The sequence below is a fragment of the Erinaceus europaeus genome, chromosome 12 (assembly GCF_950295315.1).
Source record: "Erinaceus europaeus chromosome 12, mEriEur2.1, whole genome shotgun sequence".
In the NCBI taxonomy this organism is placed as follows: Eukaryota; Metazoa; Chordata; class Mammalia; order Eulipotyphla; family Erinaceidae; genus Erinaceus; species Erinaceus europaeus.
The window spans coordinates 76,603,965-76,621,326 of NC_080173.1; the positions used below are offsets into that span (position 1 = coordinate 76,603,965).

At 48.7% G+C, this 17,362-nt stretch overlaps 1 protein-coding gene across 5 annotated transcripts in view; it reads right to left on the bottom strand.

The window, feature by feature from the left end:
- The window catches only part of FLOT2 (flotillin 2), a 29,687-nt gene extending 12,456 nt beyond the window's left edge, over positions 1–17,231 (bottom strand). The window contains exons 1-4 of one of the 5 annotated variants that reach the window (XM_060204059.1): positions 17,045–17,231; positions 16,921–17,012; positions 5,523–5,604; positions 2,326–2,416 (exon numbers count right to left, since the gene is read on the bottom strand). In XM_060204059.1, coding sequence (XP_060060042.1) covers positions 2,326–2,416; positions 5,523–5,604; positions 16,921–16,969 — 222 coding nt within the window. In that variant the 5' untranslated portion in view covers positions 16,970–17,012; positions 17,045–17,231. Of the gene's footprint in view, positions 1–2,325; positions 2,417–5,522; positions 5,605–16,920; positions 17,013–17,044 lie in introns of those variants that run through there. The other 4 variants (XM_060204060.1, XM_060204058.1, XM_060204062.1 and 1 more) reach the window with 4 other exon arrangements.
- Between the last annotated feature and the right edge of the window lie 131 nt (positions 17,232–17,362).

Sequence of the window (17,362 nt, forward strand, 5' to 3'; positions counted from 1 at the left end):
CAGAAACTGAGAGGGGAGGGGGAGATAGATACGGAGAGAGACAGAGAGACACCTGCAACCCTGCTTCATCACTTGTTAATCTTTCTTTCCCCCCACAGGTGGGGACCATGGGGCTCAAAACCAGGTCCTTGTGCATTGTAACATGTGCATTCAATCAGGTGCATCACCACTCGGCACCCCCCTTACTCTCTATCCCCCTTCCCTCCCAAATTCTCTCTGTCTCTATCCAATAAATAAATAAATAAATATTTTTTTAAAAGGGACCTGGAAACTGTAAGTTTACTTAAGTAGAGTAGTGGGGTTTGCAGGGGGAGGGCTGGGCTGCTTCATGAGGGAGGCTGGGGCCCTAGCCATTCTGCACAACTGCTCTAAGCTTCCTTCCAGGTCTTTGCACAGAAGCTTGCTCTCCTGTGGATACAGGGGCAGAGGATATGGGGATGATTCCCCTCCCTGACTGGTGATGGTGGGATGTGTGAAGAAGGGTATGGTGGCACAAGGCCTTTGCCCAAGAAGGGCAAATGCATCAGAGGGAAGGTGATGGGTGTGATGGCATTTGGTTCTGGAGACCCAGTGGCATTCACGCTCTGAGGGGCAGAGGCTCTAACATTCATTGCTGCATCTATACTGCCTGGAAGTGAGAAGCTGCTCAAAAGAGAGTAGGCACATGACTCAAGGAAGACGGCGACTAAACACTCCGGGTCAAGAATGGACTTCATCAGCTCTGGATGTACAGCAATGAAGAGTGAGATACCAGGTCACTTGCTTTTTAAAGTCACGTTACATTTATATTTATAATAAAGACTGGCTTTCTTTTTTTTTTTTAGCTTCTTTTTTAAAATTTATTTTATTTTATTTTTTTAAATTTATTTCTTTATTGGGGAGTTAATGTTTTACATTCAACAGTAAATACAATAGTTTGTACATGCATAACATTCCCCAGTTTCCCATTTAGCAATACAACCCCCACTATGTCATTTATCATCCTTCATGGACCTGTATTCTCCCCACCCAGCCACCCCAGAGTCTTTTACTTTGGTGCAATACGCCAATTCCATTTCAGGTTCTACTTGTGTTTTCTTTTCTGATCTTGTTTTTCAACTTCTGCCTGAGAAGACTGGCTTTCTTTCTCATTTCCCCCCCAAATCCCAAGAGCACTCTATCATTTTATTTGCCTTTCTGACACTTCTTTAAAAAATTTTTTTTTAACCTTTATTGATTTTGAATAGAGACAGAGAAAAATTGTGAGGGGAGAGGGAATAGTGCGGAAGAGAGACAAGAGAGAAACCTGCAGACCTGCTTCACCACTCGTGAAGCTTTCCCCCTGCAGGGGGGGAGCAGGGACTTGAACCTGGATCCTTGTGCACTGTAATGTGTGCATTTAACCAGGTGCACCACCACCTGGACATTTTTTTAAAATTAATTATTTATTTATTTTCCCTTTTGTTGCCCTTGTTGTTTTTCATTGTTGTTGCAGTTATTATTGTTGTTGTTACTGATGTCGTCATTGCTAGACAGGACAGAGAGAAATGGAGCTCTGAGGAGGGGAACACAGAGATGGTGAGAGAAAGGTAGACACTTGCAGACCTGCTTCACCGCCTGTGAAGTGACTCCCCTGCAGGTGAGCAGTTGGGGGCTCGAACCGGGATCCTTAGGCCAGTCCTTGCACTTCGTACCATGTGCGCTTAACCCACTGCGCTACCGCCTGACTCCCTTGACAATTCTTTAAGACACAGAGAGGGCATGATTTTCTCCCTCTCATGCATGGAGAAAACAAAAGCCTAATGACAAGAGATGATATACTCAAATGCTTCTCAGCAAAATCAGGGTCAGGGAACAGCCAAGATTCTCCAGAGGACCTATCTTCTGGCCTTGCAGGGATGAGATCTGGGTCCTAACATAGTGAAACCAGTCTGGAGAAAGGACCAGCAAGGGGCCTATGGTGCCTGGGTTACTAGGACCTCAGCAGGAGTAGTTAAGACTGAACCTGCCCCACTGTAGGAAGTAGCTCAGCTCTGTCACCTAAGGGCTTATATCTTCTGCCTCAACTTCCTCCCAATTTAGGTGTGACATCCAAGGACACCCCCTGGCCAACATGGGGACTAAGCTCCCAGAGTCCCTTGCTCTTTCCCCACTAGCAGCCCGAGTAGGGAGGGCAAGGGAACTAGGGATCTATAGGGATGTACCCCACACCCAGAATAGCAGAGGGGGAACAGAAGGGAGGGAGAAATGCTCTTGGAGGGGAATCCATCTGGCTTTTGCCTGCCAGGCCCACAGGGCAGGAAGAGAGAAGGTTAGACACTAAGGAGGAAGCAGGTGGGTTATTACCTGTGCAACCCCTGTTACGAATAGCGGGACCCCCTCCGACGTCTCAATATTCTCACAGCGACACAGGATGGTCATAACCTCCAGAGACAGTCTGAGGAGCAGCCAGGGAGAAGGGAGCGGTAGGGACAGGAAGGGGAGGAGGGGACACAGCAAACACACACAGTGGTTACCAGACAAGCACTGATGCCTGATACCTGGGGTGTAGGGGCACTCTCAGTACATCAGCCCTCCCACTGCCAGCTCAGCCTAGGGCTGTCGGAGGACAGACACACCCTTGTATCGATGAGCTATGAGACTGGGGGACCAGGGAGTGGGGAGCCTGCTTGTGCCCAGGGTCCTTGACCAGTGAAGGCCTGTGCTCACCACTTTATCCTCTCAGCTGGTTCCTGGCACAATCTGAGTGACTTGGCTTCAGCTCTACTCTTCAAACACAGGAAACCCCTGCATTCGTAGAAGCTGGGAGGGGGGTTATCCCCTCTCTGGGGATGAATGAGTCACAGCAAATACTGAATCCTGCTTGGGGCATCAACCTTCCAGATTTGTGCTACATATCACTACGAAGGTCACTGAGAGGCAGAAAACATGCCCCAACACTTCTGAGTTTCTGATTTGGGAGTGTCTGTCTGTGTATCGTGGAATGTCAGGGGGCACCAGGTGGTGGTGGGGGGAGGCATGGAGGAAGTGTGCCCCTGTACAGGCAGAAAACAGAGAAATGGCACCCACCCAGCTGGGCCTTCCTAGGCAGCGTGTGCATATGTATAGGGGCTCTAGGTGGAGGCCAGGCTGTGAGCAGTGTAGAAGGTCCCTTAAGCCAGAGGCTGAAGCTGAAGGAGGTGGAAGCAGATGTGCCTGGGGGTCGGGGAAGGGAGCAGTAGCTAATGTAAAGCTCCCACTTCAGTTATCACACTGCCAGCCTGGGGTCCCCGTCTATAAACGTGCTGTGGTCACCTTTACTGAGTCCCGAACACTAGCACCCTGAGAGGACTCCCAAACTGGCTGAGACATGAACCCACCAAGCTCTCTTCTGGGCAAGGAGGTGAGAGGGAGGGAGCAGGAGAGGGAGGGAAGGAAGGAGGGAGGGAAGACAGGAGGCTGCAGCTCAGATGCCAGAGGTGGAGGAAGTGCTCAGGTAAGGCAGCAAAGTCCCGCAGGAGGGACTTCGTCAAGTCTGGAGAAGAGTGACTGACACAGGGGAGTGATATGTAGAATGGCTGTGGAAAGTACCTCCTTCAAGAGGGAGGCTGGGAGGCACCTGGGTTAGAGACCTTTACTCTGACTTCAGGGGTTCCCACCAGCCTAGGGAAACAAAAGTCTTGGCTGTGGACAGGTTCCCCAAGCTGCCTAGGGACCCAGGAAGGTGCTGCTCTCAGAACAGGACCCACTGAGTCTGGTTGTGAGACCATTTCCTAGGAAGAGGTATAAGGTCCTTCATTCCTTACTTCCAAACCTAGCCCTCCTCTCCTGGGTTCTGGTTCCCTGGAGCCAGAAGAGAGAGAGAGAGAGAGAGAGAGAGAGAGAGAGAGTGTGTGTGTGTGTGTGTGTGTGTGTGTGTGTGTGTATGTGTGTATGTGTGTGGGGGAGTCCAAGAATGTGAAGAAAGGGCTACAGGGGATGGCTATGCAGTACAATTCTCTGGGCAAGTCTCAAACTGTCTCCAGGCCCACTGTACTCTGAGGTGTCTACACTAGATAATCTGTTATCCCAGGACTTTGTGGTGTGTGGGGTGGGGTGGCAATGTCTCTGACAGGCTTCTGGAAAGGCTATGGACAAGCCAACTGGCCCACTCCAAAGTGTCCTCCAGGTCCCCTCAGCTTAAGCTGGACAAAGTGAGGGAGAGGTATGTGAGCAGAGTGGGAAAACCAGTGAAGGTGAGAAGCTGTGACATGCTACCATGCTTGACCTCAGTGGACAGTCTTAGACTCCCTCGGAGCCTTGGGTACCGGTAGCTCAATGCAGCCATGGGGCTTCTTTCTGCTGGTTGGTGGAGGTATTCCCCTTAGGGATGACTAATTTGCTCCTACTCGCTCGCTCTGTTGTTTGGAAAGATCTGAGCCCCTTACCCCAATCTTCCATAATGAGGAAACAGTGTCTGGCATGCTTCACTACCTCTTGGGCAGGTGGTGAAGGTAGCAGGAGAGACCTTGTTAGGAATTCTGGGGGAGTCAGCAGGTACAGTTGATTATGGGCCTCTGGGAAGTTAAATCTCCCTCTAAGTCCTCTCTCTTCCATCTTCCTCACCTTCTTCTTCCTCCTCCTCCTTCTCCTTTCTGTCCCTCTCTCTTTAGAGCACTGCTCAGCTCTGGCTTATGGTGCTACAAGGAACAGAACCTGGGACTTTGGTGCCTCAGGCATAAGAGTCTCTTTGTGGGGCTTCGTGGTGGCACACCTGGTTAAGCACACACACAGGTTCAAGCCCCTGCTCCCTACCTGTAGGGAAAATGCTTCACGAGTGGTGAAACAGTGCTGCAGGTATCTTTCTAGCTCCATTTCCCTTTTCCTTCACAACTTCTCTCTGCCTCTATCAAAAAAAAAAAAAAAAAAGATCTCTGTGTAACTATACAATGTAATCTTTCAGTCTTATAACCTACTATTAATTACAAATAAAAAATAAAAAAGTCTCTGCATAATCATTATGCAATCTCCCCTGCCTCCCTCTAAGTCTTTCTAGATTGCTTTAGGAGCTCCAAACTTGTCTGGTCTGGCCCCAGCACTTGTTCCTTAGATCCCCACCTTGTCACAAGCCTGCTGCCGCCACAGAACTACTAGAGACAGTATACCCACTCTTTGACACGTGAGCCCTGCCTGTACAGTTCAAGAGTCTGCACAAGTGAGGCTGTGAGGGATCTTTCAGCCTTTCCGTCCTCCCTAGATCTACTTCAAATAGAGGGAGGAAGAGAGCTGCATGGGCTTGCATCCTGAGTTGGGATTCTGCCTGGGAATGAACCAGAACAATCTGGGACAGAATGATGCTCGCTTCCAATAGAAAAAGGGTAGCAGGTGCCTCTGGGCAGACTTCCTGCATTCTGCGCTACCCACTTTACCTGCTTCCCAGGAGCACCCCTCCCCTTAGTCCTCCCAGTGGAATATGGCAAATGGGAGATACTCTAACTGATCTGTGAGCTTAAGTGGGGGAACTGAGGGGCCCTTTTTTCCCTTGCCCAGCAGGATGCTAGGGTCCCAAGCCCTCAGGCTCTTACCTCTGAGTGTCGGAGATACACCACCAGGCCCAGGCCCAGCCACCAAACACATACTGTTTATAGTCAGAACCGCAACAGCCCCCTAGAGAGCAAAGCAAAATAAAGCAACAATAGTTAGTTAATTCCTGAGTTAGACTAACCTCCCATCTCTCCAACAGCAACTGTAGCCGTTTACCTGCTCAGACACTGGACAACTCCCACTGCTGGGAGTCCAGGCACTGAAGATACACAGACAGTGGACATATGCCCCCATGGGGCATGGACTAACTTAGTGGGGAGGCAATTTGCATACAAAGGAGGATCTCTAATGAGTGGTTCAGAATAAAAGAGTTTCCAGAGAACAGGTTAAGTGTGCAGGAATGGGCGGGAAAAGCTTCTACCTTGCAGACAGTCATTCAAGAGAGAGTACTTTTCTGGGCCAGGGCTATAGAAGTGGTGATATAATTCCTACACGGAGGGAGGTGAGACTAGAAGGGACCTTTTGCTGAGCTGAGTGGAATGCCATGTGGTTTGCTGGTGCATTTCAGCAGGCTGATTCTCTATTCTCAGAGCTTCTGAAGCGACTTTTTCTTTTTGTAGGAACAGATTAGGAAAACAAGAACTTAAAACAAAGAAAGTGCCAGCACTGAGTAGTACTTTGGTAAAAATTTAAAAAAAAAAAGAGAAAAATGGCTCCAGGAAACAACATATTAACTAACCAGAATTAAAAAAATATTTTATTTATTTATTAATGAGAAAGATAGGAGGAGAGAGAAAGAGCCAGATGCAGGCAATAAGGCAATAATCCTGGTGACAATAAAAAATAAAGGAAGTCAGGTGGTAGCACGTGGCGCGAAGCGCAAGGACAGCAGAAGGATCAGGTTCGAGCCCCTGGCTCCCCACCTGCACAGGAGTCGCTTCACAGGTAGTGAAGCAGGTCTGGAGGTGTCTGTCTTTCTCTCCCCCTCTGTCTTCTCCATTTCTCTCTGTCCTAACAACGACGATATCAATAACAAAAACAATAATAACTACAACAACAATAAAAAACAACAAGGGCAACAAAAGGGAAAATAAATAAATATATATAAAAAAAGGGAGTCGGGCAGTAGCACAGCAGGTTAAGCGCAGGTGGTACTAAGCGCAAGGACCGGCATAAGGATCCCAGTTTGAGTCCCCGGCTCCCCACCTGCAGGGGAGTCACTTCACAAGCAGTGAAGCAGGTCTGCAGGTGTCTGTCTTTCTCTCCCCCTCTCTGTCTTCCCTTCCTCTCTCCATTTCTCTCTGTCCTATCGAACAACAACAACATCAACAATAACTACAACAATAAAACAACAAGTGCAACAAAAGGAAATGAAGAAAAAGAAAGAAAGACCACTTTGCACAGGGAGGAAGAAGATACTGGTGTTAGAGAGATTGGGCAGAGGCCTCTTGCAGTAACCCAAGCTGGATCCAGGTGGCTAAAATTTAAGGATAATTTCTAGAGATTTTTTTTTTTTAGTTTCTCCACTTTACTTATTTATCCATTTTTTAATGTTTTAGAAAATATTCACTTTCTCATGCGCATGCAAGCAGGGTTCGATGTTTCATGAGCGGTGAAGCAGGTCTATCGCTGGGGCTTGGTGTTGGCACTACAAATCCACTGCTCCCAGTGGCCATTTTTCCACTTTATTGGATAGGACAGAGAGAAATTAGAGAGAAGCAGGGGCCTTTGTGTACAGTAATGTATGTGCTTTACTAGGTGCACCACTGCCTGGTCCTGATAACTTTTAATTAATTTCAATGTAAATGATTACACGTGGCTGTCATACTGTACTCATATGTTCACAGAGTCTGCACTGAGTTTGGTGGGTGGTGAGGTCAACCGCTGAAACAGACAACAGAGGAAAGAGCCAGGAGAATCTTGTTTGGGAAAGTGGAAGTAAAGATAAAAATATGCCATCAGTGTGCAGGGTCAAGCGTGTTAGAGCCCCAGTACTGGGCAACCAACTGAGTGTCTGGGCCTAGCAGCCTTATGGTACACAAGTCAGGGTTCAAGGAGTAAAGTGCAACCCAACTGTGAGCAGGGGCAGGAAGAGAGAGTCACAGGTTTCTTATTTCTCCTATGCTGGAGATACCTATCCACAAGGCTGCAACTCACAGGGAGTCACTCAACAGTGAGATAAGGGAAGACTCTGCAGACTGGCAGTCAGCCTGGAACCCGAACCATCTGAGGATTCAGTGAATCTGGAAGAGGGTCAAAAATCACAGCTTGTTTCACTTCTGGCCTGCAGGGGGCTGGGGCAAAGCTGACTCCAGCCAGGGCCAGAGCATTTCTCTCGCTTTCTCTTTTGTATCCAATGTTATTGCTGGAGCTCAGTGTTGCACAACTTCACTTCTCCCTTATTTTAACAATGGAGGGAGAAAGAGAGAGAGGAAAGACACTGCAGCACTGCTCTACCATTTGTGAAGGCCCCTGTGTCGTGTCCCCCCACCCCACTACTGTAGGCACTCACATGTAGTGGCCAGGGGCTCAAACTCAAGTCCTAGCACATGGTAATTTGTGTCTAGGAATCCTCCAGCAACCCCCCCCCCCCCCGCCCCCAGCACTGCTCAGCTCTGGTTTACGGTGATGTAGGGAATTAAATCTGGTACTTTGGAGCCTCAGGTATGAGAGTCATTTTGTACAACTGTTATCTACCCCCACCTCTTCCAGTACACTTTCGAGCTGAGGGAGGAGGTGGTATAGTGGAGGGCTTACTTATTATTGTTTAAATATTATCTATTTACTTATTATTGGATAGAGACAGAAATTGAAAGGGGAGGGGAAAACAGAGAGGGAAAAAGGTAGAGACACTTGCAGCCCTGTTTCACCACTCATGAAGCTTTCCCCCCTGCAGGTGGGGACCAGGGGCTTGAACATGGGTTCTTGCACACTGTAATGTGTGTGCTTAACCAGGTGTGCCACCACCTGGCCCCTTATTTATTTATATATTTATTATTTTTTTGCCCACAAGGTTATCACTGGGGCTCCGTGCCTCCACCGCTCCTGGAGGCCATGTTCCCCATTTTTGTTGCCCTTGTTGATGCTGTTATTCTTATTGTTGCTATTGCTTTTGTTGCTGTTGGACAGGACAGAAAAATCGAGAGGAGGGGAAGACAGTGAGGGGGAGAAAGATAAACACCTAGGGGGTAGCGCAACGGGTTAAGCACATGTGGTGCAAAGCGCACAGGCTGGCAGAAGGATCCCAATTCAAGGCCCCGGCTCCCCACCTGCAGGGAAGTCGCTTCACAGGCGGTGAAGCAGGTCTGCAGGTGTCTATCTTTCTCTCCCCACTCTCAATTTCTGTCTATCCAGCAATGACAACAATAATAGTAATAACACCACCGATAAATAACAAGGGCAACAAAAGGGAAAAAATGGCCTCCAGGAGCAGTGGATTCATAGTGTAGGCACTGAGCCCCAGCAATAACCCTGGAGGCAAAAAAGAAAAAAGACACCTGCAAACCTGCTTCATCACCCGTGAAGTGAACCCCTGCAGGTGGGGAGCTGGGGGCTTGAACCAGCATCCTTATGTGTTTTGTGCCATGTGCGCTTAACCGGCTGTGCCACCACCCCACCCTCTATTTATTTTTAACCAGAGAAGTGCTCAGCTCTGGCTGATGGTGATCCTGGGGACTAAACCTGGAAATTTTGATGCTTCAGTATAACCATTATGCATAACCATTTTTTCATAGCCATTATGGTATCTCCCCAGCCCTACCCTTACTTTTTAACTTACTCTTTGACCTTGGGAGCAGGCTGCCACAGCAGAGCTGGGCTTCAGCCAAGCAACATGGCTAAGTTCCCAGAGGTAGCAACAACAGGAAGCTGAGACTGCCAGGTTGGCCCAGCCCCTAGTAACCTCCTCTTGGGAAACCACCTTCCCCCCAACTTCCTGTTCACAGTGAGTTGAGCACTGCTCCTGACATTAGGTACCTCTTCCTTGATTTCCCTAACTCTTACTGCCTTTCAACATGGAAGTTTCTCCTAAGCCAGCGAACATTCTTTTTCTCTGTCATCAACTGGGCTGAAAAAAAAAAATCACATGACAGGGTAGGGGAAGACATTATAATGGTTATGGGCCTGGGCTTAATGCTCCAGCTTCCATTTCTAGCACCACCAGAGCCAGGGCTAAGCACCACACATTAGTTATAGGAACCGAGGGTCAGGAGATAACATCCACCCAGTAGGAGGCATGCCTTGCTCTGTACAACATGCCAGGTTTGAGCCCTGATACCACATGGCAGCACCAGGACAATGTAGAAATCTCCAAGGATATTGAAGACCCCACCAATATGTCCTGGAGCTCAGCTTCCCCAGAGACCCACCCTACTAGGGAAAGAGAGAGGCAGACTGGGAGTATGGACCGACCAGTCAACGCCCATGTTCAGCGGGGAAGCAATTACAGAAGCCAGACCTTCTACCTTCTGCAACCCACAATAACCCTGGGTCCATGCTCCCAGAGGGATAGAGAATGGGAAAGCTATCGAGGGAGGGGGTGGGATATGGAAATTGGGCGGTGGGAATTGTGTGGAGTTGTACCCCTCCTACCCTATGGTTTTGTTAATTAATCCTTTCTTAAAAAAAAAAAAAAAAAAAAAAAAGAAATCTCCAAGGATGGTGAACCAGTGCTAAGGTGTCTCTCCCTTTCTCCCTCTTTCTCTGTGAACAAAAGGAATAGGAAAAAACAAAGAAACAAACAACAACAACAAAAAAACAACAGCCCAGGAATGGCAGAATTACATATGCACAAAGTCCCAATACTGAAAGAAAGAAAAAAAAATCAGGGCTGGGTAGTGATGCATGTGGTAGAGCAGTATACATATCACTGTGAGCAAAGGATCTGGGTTCAAGTCCCTGGTTCTCATCTGCAGGGGAAGCGACACTAACAGTGAAGTAAGTACTGCAGTGTCTCATTTCCCTTTCCCCTCTCAATCTTCTCTGTCCTATCAAATAAAAAGAAAAAGAAAGAAAAAAAAAAGCCACCAGGAGCAGTGGATTTGTCATGCAGGTACCAAGCCCCTAGAAGGAATAAAAAAAAAAAAAAAAAAGAAGGGCATGGATAGATAGCATAATAGAGTCTCATGCCTGAGGCTCCCAAGTCCCAGGCTCAATCCCCTGCCCCACCATAAGCCAGAGCTGAGTAGTGCTTTGGTTAAAAAAAAAGAAAAGGGGAGTCGGGCTGTAGTGCAGCGGGCTAAGCGCAGGTGGCGCAAAGCACAAGGACCGGCATAAGGATCTCGGTTCGAACCCCGGCTCCCCACCTGCAGGGGAATCGCTTCACAGGTGGTGAAGCAGGTCTGCAGGTGTCTGTCTTTCTCTCCTCCTCTCTGTCTTCCCCTCCCTCTCTCCATTTCTCTCTGTCCTATCCAACAACAACAACAATAATAACTACAACAATAAAACAACAAGGGCAATAAAAGGGAATAAATAAATAAAATAAATATAAAAAAAATTTAAAAAAAAAAAAAAAGAAAAGAAACAAAGATGGAAGGATCACTACCAGGGACTGGGTGGTAGTGCAGCATGTGGCACAAGGTGCAAGGATCGGCACAAGGCAAGGATCCTGGTTCCAGCCCCCTGCTCCCCACCTGTGGGGGGGGTCGCTTCACGAGGGGTGAAGCAAGTCTGCAGATGTCTATCTTTGCTTCCCTTCTCTATTTCCCCATCCCCTCTCAATTTCTCTCTGTCTTATCCAACAACAGCAGCAATAACAACAACAACAACAACAATGATAAACAACAAGAGTAACAAAAGTGAAAAAACAGCTTCCAGGAGCAGTGGATTCATAGTGCAGGCACTGAGCCCCATCGATAACCCTGGAGGCAAAAAAAAAAAAAAGAGGAAGGATGACTGCCAGGAGCAGTGGATTCCTTGTGTACTTTCTCTTCTATTCTAACACACAGACTTTTTTTTTTAATTTTTAATTTATTTATTTATTTAATTTATTTATTTTTACACACAGACTTTTAAATTGTATCCATAAAACCCAAGTTCAGAACTTCAGACTTATTACAGAAATGAGAGGTATATGGCATTTGGATTCGCATTTAAATTCCTGGACGTACAAAGTGAGAAAAGGGTTTTATTGCAGAATAAAGGAGGAAAACCACACAATAAGCACATGAAGGGACCAGGCGGTGGTGCACCTGGTTGAGTGTACACATTTTAATGCACAAGGATCAGGGTTCAAGTCCCTGCTCCCCCCCTGTAGGAAGGAAACTTCCCTAGCAGTGAAAAGTGTTGCAGATGTTTCTTTTCTTTCTTTCTTTTTTTCAGATTTTATTTATTATTTATTTATTATCTTTATTTACTGGATACAGACAGCCAGAAATCGAGAGGGGAGGGGGTGACAGAGAGGGAGAGACAGAGAGACACCTGCAACACTGCTTCACCACTTGTAAAGCAGTCCCCCTGCAGGTGGGGACTGGGGGCTCAAATCTGGGTCCATGTGTACTGTAACGTGTACGCTCAACCAGGTGCGCCACCACCCAGCCCCAGATTTTATTTATTTATTCATGAGAGAGATAGGAGAGGAGAGAGAGAATCAGACATCACTCTGGCACTTGTGCTTCCTGGGATTGAACTCTGAACCTCGTGCTTGAGAGTCAGTGCTTTATTCACTGCACCACTTACTTCCCAGACCACCAGATGTTTCTCTCTCTCCCCCTTTCCTCTCAATTTCTCTTTGTCTTATCAAATAAAAAATTATAAAAAAGGGGTCGGGTGGTAGCACAGCAGGTTAAGTGCACATGATGCAAAGCACAAGGATCAGCATAAGGATCCCAGTTGGAGCCCCTGGCTCCCCACCTGCAAGGGGGGGGTCGCTTCACAAGTGAAGCAGGTCTGCAGGTGTCTATCTTTCTCTCCCCCTCTGTCTTCCTGTCCCCTCTCGATTTTTCTCTTTCTCTCTGTCCTATCCAACAACAGCGACAATAATAACAACAATGACAATAATAATAACGGTAAATAAGGGCAACAAAAGGGGAAAAAATAGCCTCCAGGAGCAATGGATTCCTAGTGTAGGCAGCAAGCCCCAGCAATAACCCTGGAGGCAAAAAAAAAAAAAAAAAAAAAAGACAAAAAACACCACCAATAAGGCAAAACAAAGAAAAAGAAGCACATGTAGATTTTTTTTTCAGGTGGAAAATAGACCATGAAATCTATCAGCATCCTCGGTCAGAATTGGGTTGAAATTCCTCTAGACTTAGACACAGGCTAAGTAATCAGGTGGTGGCAGACCTAGGAATAGTTGCTCTACTCTCCTAAGAGTGCCAGAGAGTTTTATTGGGAGTCAGGCAGTAGCACAGCGGGTTAAGCGCACGTGGCGCGAAGCACAAGGACCAGCAAGGACCGGCTAAGGATCCTGGTTTGGTCCCCCGGCTCCCCACCTACAGGGGAGTCGCTTCACAGGCGGTGAAGCAGGTCTGCAGGTGTCTCTCTTTCTCTCCCTCTCTGTCTTCCCCTCCTCTCTCCATTTCTCTCTGTCCTATCCAACAACAATGACATTAACAACAACAATAAAAACAACGAGGGCAATAAAAGGGAAAATACATAAAATAAAATAAATTTAAAAGAAATAAAGAGCTTTAACTCAACTTAATGATCTCAAATGCTAAAGTACTGGGTGGGGGTAATGCAAAGGACTTTCTTGTCTGAGGCTTTCAAGTACTGACTTCAATCCCCACATCACTGGGACTGAGCAGTGCTTTTTTTTTTTTTTTTTTTAAATCAAATTCCAAGGTGTTGTAAACCCAGCATTGTCTCAGTTTCTTCTCTTCTACTCTTCCTTGACTCCAGCATCCTTAATTATCAGCAAGGCCTCTTCTCCCTAACCCTAAAACATATATTTTTAAAAATGTGTATTTTATTTATTTAGCTATTGGGTAGGACAGAGAAATCAAGAGGGGAAGGGAAGACAGAGAGTAAGAGAGACACCTGAAGTGCTGTTTTACTACTTGTAAAGCTTCCTCCCTGTAAGTGGGGAGTGGAGGCTTGAACTCGGGTCCTTTCATGCTGTAATGTGTGTTCAAGCAGATGCACCACCATCTGACTCTCATTAAAACATTTGAAGCTGGGAGTTGGGCAGTAGTGCAGCAGGTTAAGCACACATAGTGCAAAGCACAAGGACGGGCATAAGGATCCCGATGCCGGTTCAAGCCCCCGGCTCCCCACCTGCAGGGGCGTCGCTTCACAAGTGGTGAAGCAGGTCTGCAGGTGTCTATCTTTCTCTCCCCCTCTCTGTTTTCCCCATCTCTCTCCATTTCTCTCTGTCCTATCTAACGATGATATCAATAACAACAATAAACTGGAAGCCCCCTCACCACATCCCTGTAACAAGTAATTGTCTCTAAAGGCCCTCAGTGGCCCTCTCCTCCTTTAACATTCCTGATCATATAAAGCTAGGCCATAGCTGCCCTGTTCTTCCCCTACCCCAACCTATAAAACCCTTGCTTGCCATACAAGAAGCACAGTACTCATAGGCAAATAGCGTCCAGGGGTGATCCTTGGCTTTGTCTCTTGCCGCAGGGAAAGACTCCCAGTGCATACTCATCCCTTTTGCCCTTGATTTGACCTCTTCGGCCCCCTCCTCCGGTGCACAACAGAGTGGGTCAGCCAGCTTGGTCAGATTGAGAAGCGGGGTCCTCATCAGGACCCCGACAAATAACTACAACAACAATAAAAAAAGGGCAACAAAAGGGAAAAAAAATATATATATATAATTGAAGCTATCATTGCCTTGGCACTGCCAGGTGACTGGCAACTGGAAGACTCAGAGCATCCTGTATTGCTCTCATTCCTCAGTGTCAAGGCTCTCCGTAGGGAAAGAAATGAATAGTTTGCATCTTCAGTCTAGAATCTGGGCATCCAGAAACTCCATAAGGAAAACAAAGTGGGGGCTTAGCTTTGGCTCACATGGTTAAGCACACATAACACAATGTGCAAGGACCCAGTTTCAAGCTCTCTCTCCCCACCTGCAGGAGGAACGCTTCATGAGAGGTGAAGCAAGTCTGCAGGTGTCTGTCTTTCTCTCTCCCTCTCTCTTCCCTTCTCAATTTCTTTCTGTCCTGTCAAATAAAAACTGAAAGAAAAAAAAAAAGGGAAAATGGCTGCGGGGAGTGGTGGATTTGTAATGTAGGCACTGAGCCTCATTGATAACCCTGGTGACAAAAAACAAAAACAAAAAAAAGTGCAGGGCTGGCGCAATTGCTCACTTTGACAGAGGGCTACCAAATGTCTGACCCAGTCTAGAGCCCGGCACCTAGCACACTGAAGGAAGCTTCTTCAGTACTGTGGTCTCTTTCACTCTTTCTCTGCCAGAATATGGAGAAGCCGAAGCCGAAGAGAGAGAACAAAGTGCAGGGACTGGCAAAGTATCTCACTAGAGGCTGCCTTCTGTGTCATGTGTATCTGACCCAGGTTTGAGGCCCCTAACCACATGGGAGTTCTAAGGGCTGACAGAAGCTTCAGTGCTATATCTCCTTTTCTGTTTCTGAAAAAGACATCTTAGGAGGCTGGGGAGATGGTTCAATTGGACTTGCATGCCTCAAGTTCCTGGTTTGATTCCTGGCACTACATGTACCAGAGTGATGCTTTGAGTCCCTCTGTCCACCCTCTTTCATATGGAACTCTTCTCCACCCACCTCCCCCAGAGCAGTGAACCACTGGCTTCTGGTGTCATATGGAACTCTTACAAATTTAATAAATAAAATAAAACCGGGAGTCGGGCTGTAGCGTAGTGGGTTAAGCGCAGGTGGCGCAAAGCACAAGGACCGGCATAAGAATCCCGGTTCGAACCCCGGCTCCCCACCTGCAGGGGAGTCGCTTCACAGGCGGTGAAGCAGGTCTGCAGGTGTCTATCTTTCACTCCCCATCTCTGTATCCCCCTCCTCTCTCCATTTCTCTCTGTCCTATCCAACAACGACGACAACAACAATAATAACTACAACAATAAAACAACAAGGGCAACAAAAGGGAATAAATAAAGCCTTGGTGACCAGAAGGCGGGTGGGGGGGATGCATATGTGGGACCTGAAAACTTCTGGAGGGGGTGAAGAGACAGCCCAGGTCTTACTAGAGAGGGGCAAGTCTGGCATTAGTGCCCTTTGAGGGTCTCCTTCCTGACCTCAAGGCCTCTGGTCTTCGAGGAAGTGAAGTGGTGTTGTATTTCCCTCACAGAAGTAGGGTCCTGCTCAGGGAGTGCTGGAATTTGTTATCTCAGTAGAGAGAGTATTGATTTCAAGATCCAAACTGAGCCAAAGGTAATGTTCTGGGGCAGACGTTCCCAACAGTTCTGCACACTTTTTTTTCTTTAAAATTTATTTATTAATGAGAAAGGGAAAGAGAACTGGGACATCACTCTGGCACATAGGCATATGGCTATGTAGAGGGTCCAACTTGGTGACCTGATGCTAGAGAGGCCAATGCTTTACCCAACTGCGCAATCTCCCAGGCCGCTTGCCACACTTCTTCAGCTACAAGCCCTCGCCTAGATCACATCCTTCTCCATCTACTTCTGTCGCCCGTCTTAACAATTCAGCACACAGCTAAAATCCCATCCTCGCAGTGGGAAGTAAAACATGATGGATGCCCACAGCTACAGGTCTCCAGGCTGTCAGGAAACACTGCTCCTCCCCAGTACCTCTGAGCTGAGGTTGCAAAAACTGGTAGCTTGAAAGGGTTGTCTGGAAATACCCAAATCTAACACTTAAACAGTAGCCTCAAGCTAAGACACCTCTCCTCTCCCCAATACTGCAGTCTCCAAGCCCCACCTGAGCGCAACAGAAATTCATGGAGCCCGCAGCAGCATTTTGTTACAGAGCTGCACAACCCACAGCCCGGATTTCTCAACCTGGAGAGGCCCCACCCGTCTCCATGGCGTTCAATGCCAGGAAACCCTGGCAAGCCCCAGCCTGCTCGGAATTAACGGGTCTGTATGTACCCAGGGGAATGATCCAGCCGCAGGGCCCCACCCCACACAGGCACCTGCCCCGAGCAGCGCCACCCACCCCAGTCCCTGGAGCAGGAAAAACAGTCAAGCCACGGGGATCCAGGAACCGCCCGGGACCCCGAGGCTTCAATATCGGAGCCCCCCAAGGCCACTCGGAGTACAAGGGTGTAGGACGTTCCTGCCTTGGGAGGAAGCAATAAACATGGGAAAACACCAAGTGGGACGGGGAGCCCGTGGCAGACGCAAGAGAACACGCAGTACGGAAAGGGCGGGTACGGGGGTTCTTCCTGCAAAGGGGGCTCAGCTGCTGCCCTCGGCGCCGGCCACTCCCCGCGCCACAGGGCGCTCCCGCACCCCGTCCCCGCACTGCCCTTCCCGGGTTGGCTCCCTGCGCTGCACCCACCCCGACGTCCTCCTCGCCCACCTTCCCGGGCACGAAGCCCCCTCACCTGAAACCACCAGCGCCTCGTTGGGCCCCACGGTGTGGCAGTTACCCATAGTGCCGGCGGGACGGACGGCCCTCCGGGCCGCAGAGCCGAGCACAGCAGCACAGCAGCGGCAGCGGCAGCAGCAGCAGCAGCAGCAGCAGCAGCAGCAGCGGCGGGCCGCACCCAGCCTGCGCCGCCCCCCAGCGGCCGCCCGCCCGCGCCCCTCCGCGCTCCTCCGCGCTCGCAGTCTCGCCGGAAGTGGCGGCGGGGGGCGGGGCCGGCCCTGAGACAGGCAGCCCGCGGCCGGAGCCTCGCAGTCCGCGCGCTTCATTCCTCCCGGGTCCGAATCGCTGGGCTCAGCCCCGCCAAGTACCACGGGAGGCGTCCCCTTCTCCCACGGGAGGGGGGGCACGCTTCAAAACAACTAGCCTGGCCCGCCTTAGCTCCCAGCAGTAGGCCCTGG